The 8,367-nt window shown below is 43.9% G+C and overlaps 1 protein-coding gene across 3 annotated transcripts in view; it reads right to left on the bottom strand.

Moving 5' to 3' along the window:
- Positions 1-8,367, bottom strand: part of slf1 (SMC5-SMC6 complex localization factor 1) — a 30,440-nt gene continuing 22,073 nt past the window's right edge. For 2 of the 3 annotated variants that reach the window (XM_020093582.2, XM_020093584.2), the window contains exon 18: positions 1-873. In XM_020093582.2, the coding sequence (XP_019949141.2) occupies positions 377-873 (497 nt within the window). In that variant the 3' untranslated portion in view covers positions 1-376. The remainder of the gene's footprint in view (positions 874-8,367) is intronic. The other variant, XM_020093583.2, reaches the window with a different exon arrangement.

The raw sequence follows: 8,367 nt of genomic DNA, 5'->3' as shown, positions 1-8,367 counted from the left end.
TAAGCATCAACAAATTTAATTTATTTTGTTATAAATAATAGAAAATTGAGGTAGTAACAGTTGTGAAAACATTTTTCCATTTGAGTTAAAAACATTTTAAACCAAAACAAGGTGGAATAACTTAACCAAACCATATTACAATGATGATCGAGTATAAAACCGTATATGGAGAAATAAACATCCATCTAACTTCAACATCACTTGAATACCCATTTGCCTGAGAGGTAAGAAAGTAGAAAGCCAGTGTAGACACACTTTTAGGCGTCAGTGAATTGTGTGACCATGTACTTAACCATAGACACAGAAACACTCCTGTTAATATTTCAATCAGGTTGTGCTCTTAGGGGTTTTTAGAGTTTTGATTGTCAAGCCTGTGTCAGAAATCAGCGACGAGCGCTTCTGCCCGTGACTTCAGATCCTCCAGTATCTCCATTAGGAACCGTGTATTCTGTCCTTTACACTCTTTAATAGCCGGAGACACTTGCCCCAGGAACCTCCCTCTGCTGAGCTCCAACAGTGTCTCTGCATCTTCCGCCAGCCTCACTACCCGCTGGTCCATCCAGCCCAGAGTCACCTTTTGGAAGGAGTGTGTCTCCAAGGCCCTGACCAGCCTGTAGCCCAGGCTGTGGGCCTTATCGCTGGGCCGTGTGTGGCCCAGCAGGCCCCTTTCCTGCTGATAGGAGAAAATTAAGTGTGCCAGCAGACAGGATCCAGCCTCCATGAGGGGAAGGTTCAAGACCTCAGTGACTTTGTTTGTCAGGGCAGAGTCTCCGACCTGTGCGCTGTGAAGGAGCTCCTCCCTCTGACTGGTATCAGAGACCAGATCCAGCGCAGTCCGCCCGTCTCCGTCAGTCTGCTGGATGAGAACTGAGCCTGGGGGGGACAGAGGATCAGACAACATGACCTCTACTTGCTTTGATTCCAGACACATCTAAAACAGTTCAGGCTATTACATACTTGTTGAAGGCTTCACCAATCACAATGAAGATTTCAGTCTTCAGAGTGCTATGCACTGAAATAGTTGTTCTGCTTACAAACAACATAAACATCACGGCATGTGAAAGGATTCAAACACCGGGACATTCAGAGTAGCTATAGCCCAGAACCTGGACCTGACGGCTATTAAGTATAAAAACGTATGTTTGTATATTTGAGTTACATACACTTAAACAGTTACAATTTGGCTTAGCAATAAAAAAAAAGCTGCTCTTACTCTAAACAGTTGTTTTGTGCTTTTCTTTAAAAGCAAAAAGTCTCGTTTCTGGCAGGTAACTGCTTTAAAAGCATCGATTTAGCACCGGTATTGGACAAAACGATACCAAACCCTATAGTTAAAATATTTTTTTTATCGTGAATCATTTCATATATTTTCGAAAACCCAACACAACAAAAGTGAGTGCATGGCCGCTCATGTCAGCCTGAGGAATTTTTCTACTTTAAAGCTCATCTTAAAGTGCTGTGTTTTAAAGCAACGAGAGATGTGCTCCTGTTTTAAGTGGCATCACCCGAGAGTGCTTGTAAGAAAGTGAGCATGAACTTGAAATGCGACTTAGGGAACAGCCACGTGTCGTTTTCAGAAGCTGAAATATTGCAGCTGAGGAATCAGTGAAAACATTGTGACACAGCTCGTGCAGCAACGCTACTGTGTAGGCGACTGTGTCTGTATTAAATAAGACACTGCACGGGGTCAATGGCAGGACACGGCAGCACACACGGCAGCACACACACACACACACACACACACACACAAAGAGGAACACACAACACACTTGCAGTGAAGTGTAAGTGAACAGCTGTTTTCCCACTGGGCCTCAGTGCCAGCCAGAGCTTTTAGCTCGCTTCAGCACTAACTTCAGCTGACACCTTGTCTTAACTGTGTGACTGGGGGGTCAGTTTGTGTTTGTGTAAAAGGCGCAGAGGGTTAGTGACCTAATGGAGGCTCTGCGTTCTGATGTAACGCTGTGAGCGAGCTCATCGCCATCATCACTACTGCGGAGGACTGAGGAGACCTTGAGTGTGACGTGAGAAAATTGCTGAGTTTAAAAGTTTGCACTTTGTAGATAGTTAGACATTAATCTAAATAATTGTAACAATGCTGTAAGTAGTGTCAGGGCTTGCAGCTTCAATGAGGATCAGATGTGTTATTTTAGTGAAAGAGGCATCCATTTTTCCGATACATTCAAAACATCTTCAGTAACCTTAGCTTTGCCCTCTTAGCCCCGTGTCACTACAGACACAGCTGCATTCAATCCTTTTTTCCTTCCCTCTTAAGAAGCCAGCAAAGTTATAATAGTGACTTCTACCTTCTCCTCTCGCTCTCTTCTGCTTTGTCTGTTCACACTCGAAACCATTTTCCAGTGTCAGACAGGGCCGCGTGCACTTAGCCTACACGGAGAAGGCCGAGTTTAGTGCGAGCCCTTTGTTTGCTTTCAGATAGACCCATTTCTATGGCAAACTGCTCTTGATGGCACTTGACTGTTCAACCTTAGCAATGCTGCCGCCACTTGTGAGCGAGTTTATGGCTCTGTGGAGGCGCTGCGTGACACACAGACGGCTGAAAGGCAGCTTGCTGCCAGTTGTTTTCGTTTGACAGACACTGTGGGGCTGCAGGAAAGCATGATGCTTTAAAGGAGGGAAAATCACGTTTGTGTGTGTTTGTGTCGTGATTTAAAGCACTCTGACTAGGCCTCAGAGAAAAGTTCAAAATCAAATCTGATGAATTCTGAAATCGCTCTCCGTGTTGCCGTCTGCCACAGAACTGACACCGTGTGCGGCGGTTATGAGATAATCGGCGAAAGCTCACGTAGCTGTTAGCGGCGAAGGTCAGCGCTCGTCTACTTTCTAGTGCTTCAAGCCTGAGTGGCAAAAACTCAATCTGCATAAATTGTGGCATTAATCTACATAAACTTTTACATAAGCGGCAAAATTTCAAATGCAGGGGTCAGGCGTCGGGGGCAGCAGTCAAGGACGTAAGAGCCCAGATTTTATCAAAGTGGCCACAAGAGAAAGGCAGAAGGGAGGGAGACAGAGCGATGTGGTGTATGTGTGTGTGTGTGAGAGAGAGTGAGAGCGAGGCTGTTCGCAGGAAGTCATAATCACCAGGTTTCTATAACAAGCTGTCCTCGCTGTTACGCTCATCCAGTAGGGGTGGCTGTAACATGCGAAGACACATTGTAGAAAAGTTCAGGTCCACCACAAGTTTTTAAAAACCCACAACTTTAAAACCACAGAAACACAGGGACAAATGCAGAACAGTGTCGGCTGAAAAACTGATCTGTCTCTGTCACTTCAGATGAGCATTACAAAAAAGATGGAATGGCTTTTCTATACTCAGGCTGTTTTTTCTCTTTATACTACATAATGTTCCATGGCTTCCTTTTGAGAGGACCAACCTTGGATGAAGCTCCGCAAGGGGCCTTAAAGCCTGAACCACCAACTCAAGTGCTCTGTGGAGTGTTTTCATCCAAAGGTGAAGAAAAGGGAGGACAAGGTTTACTTCTCCCACTCCTGGTTATTTCCTTTTCATCAGGAATTAGGGCGGCAGTGCTTTATTTAACTGGCACAGCACAGGGGTTGCAGAAAATAGAGAACAGAAAAAACTAACAAAAAAATGTAATTGAAAATAAAATGTGAGGAGAAAATACATACATAAAGTGTGAGTGTGTTCCAGTCATTGCTCAAATTGTGGGGACCTAAATCCTTCATCCCGTAGCGTGGCACTGTGAGTGTGTGTGTGTGTGTGTGTGTGTATATACCAAGTTTAGAAATTGCTTTACACCAGTTTCTGTGGAAATGCATCAATTCCATGCATCAGTTAAATAAGATGAAACTCCTGCACTTTGTTTATCCTCTCGTGGGATAAAACTCTTGTTGCAGCAGCAAATATATGCAAATTAATTAAACAAAAATATGGATAATTTAAGCACAGAGTAACACAAACACTGTAATTCAGATTCACAGTCACAACTGTATCGTAGAAACAAGAGAAACCTTGTCGCACCAGAAGTGTGAATCTACAGTAATCAAGAGACAATCGTGCCCTTTCCAATATGCTCTTGTGAAAACTGGACAGTGAAACGGTAATTTCATGAAAAAAAGACAGCAGCAGTCTGCTTCAGTGCTTTCAGTCTAATGCACTTGTCACTTTTCTCCTCTGCAGTCCTGTTTGCTTCATCAGCACGAGGGGAAAGAAAAAAGCAACATCGAGAAGCACAGTTTTCCAGCCTCCCCCCCACCGTCATTGTGTCAAACCCGCCTGACAGACAGGGCTCTGAGCGGAGGGATGACACTGGTGTGGGGAGGAGAGGGCCCCTGCAGCACGGCCCTGGGCTCGGCTTGCTTGACAGCCTGTACAACTGACTGTACGTCTGCGCGTTTGATTGCAGATCTGTCTGCCTGAAAGCTAACTGTGTATACGTCGGTTTGTGGCGTCTGCCGTTCGTCACATTTGCATTTTTACATGCCTGACTCTTTTTATTTCTATTAGGCATCAGATTATCTTTTACATTTCTAGGAATGTCCTCTCGACCCCGTCTATAGTGTACATGTACGTTTCATGCACCCAACGAGAGGATCAGTTGCTCTTTATGCTTCATCAGTGGATATAAAACACATTCTGATGTTCGACCACGCGGCTCAACAGCAAATAACACAGACGTCAATGGTCAGAGCCTTTGTTAAATCACACATTTTCTAACATGAGACATGAAAATAGCATCACTAGCTGTTTATAATGTAATACACACAGGTACACACAGACATGCACACGCGCCACACACTGTTATGAGACTAGAGGCTGGGGGATGGTTTTGGTGCAGGGACAGCGACTGAAGTGAATCCAGGTATTGCCGCTGGGTGTCAGATATGCTGCAGTGGAGATAAATACAACACCTGGGGGATTACATGAGAGCACAGGGTAATTACACCATCCTTTATTTGTGTGTGTGTGTGTGTGTGTGTGTGTGTGTGTGTGTGTGTATGTGTGTGTGTGTGTGTGTGTGTGTGTGCATGAATGTGAAAATGCCCTGCAAAACCCTCTGCTCTGAAGCCACAGCAGAGGGAGAGAATTCACATGCTGAGCAAAAGCCACAGCCTGATGCACCAGCCAGATGCAGTCTGCTACCACACACACACACACACACACACACACACACACACACACAGACACACACACACAGACACACACACACGCAGACATACACAGCGCACAGCCCTTTGGCCTTTAGAGGGCAGGCGAAGACAAGAAATATAAAAGCAAGAGTGGAGGAAGGGGAAATTGGCGCAAAAAGAGGGAGGGAGGGGGGGAGGGAGGGAGGGAGGGAAAGAAAGATGCAGTGCTCCCTCCCCCTATCTCTCTCCCTCTCTCTCTCTCTCTTGCTCTGGTCTCAGGCTGGGGCTGAGGCAGACAAGCTGGGAAGCAGGCAGCTCCACAGCATGGTAAACATCCTCTCTCTCCTCTCTCTCCCTATCACAGACTGAAAAAAGAGAGGCAGGGTGAGTGTGTGTGAACTGCAGCCAGGGGCACGGCATCGCATATCCACAGGGAGATGCTCGCTAGCGACTAGAAAACCACAGCAAAAACAACAAGGCCAACCGAGTGCAGCACCAAAGCAGCCAGCGGAGAGGCATCAGATGCAGGAGAGAGAGAGAGAGAGAGAGAGAGACAGACAGAAAAGACCAGCCAGACGTGTGAATGTGCTAAAAAAAATCTCTCTGTTTTAGCAACAGGGTCTGAACACTCAGTGATATATTTCCACCTTGATATTCAGTGTATAAAATAAACATGGGTGAGGAGCAGGTGGAGGGTTGCATCAGTGCTGCCGATCCCTTTTGAATCCACCTTAAATGAAACTGATGTCATTACAGCCAATGAAATGGAGAAGTGTCTTCTCAGTGGCAGGTGAGCTTCATCTGCACAGGCTGTGAGGCACAGATTACACCTGGATCACAGCCTTTAGGAGGGGAGGGTACGGTGGGATGTAAAGACATGGACACCAACTGATAGCTTTGTGGGATCCCCTGCCACTCTATAAAGGGACATCAGATATACTCTGATGAGCAGTGAGTGATTCAGTGGTCTCTTGAATCAGAAAAGGCTAATCATCAGCTGTTAGTTCTAATAATGTGTCAGGTACTGAATCCCCACGCTCAGAAGACGAGAACGTCCACACCCCCCTTGATTCTCCCATGAACTTTTTTATTTTCCCTCCCTGGGCGGTAACTGTTGTGCATTTCTCATTTGTTTATCAAGTTTGGATGCGTGTGTTTTTGTCGATCAATTTTCTAGGATGCCATTTACATTCACATAACCTTATATAGTTAATTTTAACTTTTACTATTTGGAAGTTAAGCTTAGAAAAAGTAAAAAAATACATGACTGTAGTTGACTGGAGGGGTATATGATGTAACAAGAATTGAATTTATTGCGTTTTAGAGGGCAGAAAGAAGTGCGTGTTGATATTTACATGGAGCAAAGATAAGAAACAAATATGTGTTGCGCAGACGACAGAGAACAAAGATGACAGAGGTGTGGGTTTAGTGAGAGAGCTAATTGTCTACAGCAGCTGGATGTGGCTCTGCTCACATGCTCATAACAATAATAATAATAATGCTATGCATGTTTAGTGTATGTGTTGTTTAGCTTGTGTCATCTTCTAAATTGCTCCTCTAAACCTTATCTTAACTGCGTGCTTTGATTTTATTCCGTAAAGCCCTTTGTAAAACGTGTTATATACGAATAAAGTTCCAGGGACAAACTGGATGGAAAGATTGAAAAATCTTCACCCTTGGTCTGATCTGCTACTTTCTCTATCTCTCTCCATCAAACCACAAACAACAGACAGCCCTTTTTAAAATGTGATATATAATAACGTAAAATTAAAATTGAGGTTAATTTGATTACATCTCCAAATTAATCACATTAATACTTTAAACAAGCTGCTTAACACACATTTTGGTAAGAGTGAGGACTTTGTAACCTGTAAAACAGTTCCCTGTATAATCCGATGCTTTTAAATTTGACATTATATAGTCAAAGTTAGACTTGATGGATTCAGACTCACTTCACGTTCTTGCCGTTGAGAGAATGAATACCGGTGCGCTCAGTATTCCCTGTCACTGTGCTGCTCCGAACTCTTTTGTTTTCTTTAGAATTCTTAATTTAGAGGTGAGCTAGAGGTGGCCTTTACGCCTGCAACAATTAAAAGTACAACACTCTACATACGCTGCAGGGTTCTGCTCGTCATTGAAAGTATTCTTCGAGCAGACACACTCGAAGCACTGTTGAATTTCTCCTTTTTCCGCACAATGTCACTCCACCAGAGTTCAAACATCAAACACTGCTGATTCCAGCACCTATTGTTGACTGCTTGTTAATGAATTTCGAATAAGTGCTTCTTATTCCTCTCCTGTATTTTCTATAGACTTTTTTTTTTAATGTACTATTTAATTCCTCCCTGCAGTTGGGGGGGGTTGAGTACTATCATTCTGCACTTGTGGAGTATATGACGATTTAAGTTCTGGGAGAATGATCTTCATGGCCAACAAAACAAAATCCTCTCTGGCCTTTAACTGTGACGTTTTTCTTTTCAATCAGCGCCGGAGCTGATAAAAGAAATGAACCGAACCTTGAAACTGGGCTTTGTTCGAGCATGTTTTCAACAGTTACAAATTCACTACTCTCAATAATCATGTCGTCCATAGAAATAAATATATGAGATTAAACTCAGGCTGAACATTGTAGGTGAAAGAGGACAATAAAATAAATATAAATAGTTAAATGTTCCTTGACCTCTGCCCTTTACTTTTTCACTCAAGCAAACTCTCGGTTCCCTTCTTCTCAATAAATACTGTCGCTGTTTAAAAAGGGAAACAAAAGGCAAAATCCCTATTTCTTTGATATCCTCTGGTGCTAACATGCATAAAACAAAGACACAAACAAGCCGGGGTTTATCTGTTTACTCTTCTCTATGTGTGGAGCAACTGTAGCCACCCGAAGAACGCAGAAAGAAAGGGTTGGGGGGTGGATAGCGAGAAAAAAAAAGACAGACAGGAAGAGCGAGCAGAGAGAGAAAAAAAAGTATCTAGTTGAAAAATTCCCAGCGAGGGAAGTCCTTGAAATACAGCCTGGAGAAACCTGCAGTTGAAACATCAACACACCCGAATGAAGCCGAGAGCTGCAAACACAGCCTCGCCTCTAATAGTACGAGTGCTCAGCTCCTCCTCGCAGTTTCCAGTTCAAGACCCACAGGGAAATAAGTGCGGAGCAGAATGAACTTTCTTTACCGTGTTGACAGTGAAGAGGCCCAAGTGTGTCTAAAGCTCAACCTGTGCGTGTATGTTTGTGTGTGTGTATGTGTGTATCTGTGA

The sequence above is a fragment of the Paralichthys olivaceus genome, chromosome 4 (assembly GCF_024713975.1).
Source record: "Paralichthys olivaceus isolate ysfri-2021 chromosome 4, ASM2471397v2, whole genome shotgun sequence".
NCBI lineage: Eukaryota > Metazoa > Chordata > Actinopteri > Pleuronectiformes > Paralichthyidae > Paralichthys > Paralichthys olivaceus.
Note: the sequence above shows the minus strand (reverse complement) of the source record. Positions and strands in the feature narration are given on the sequence as shown.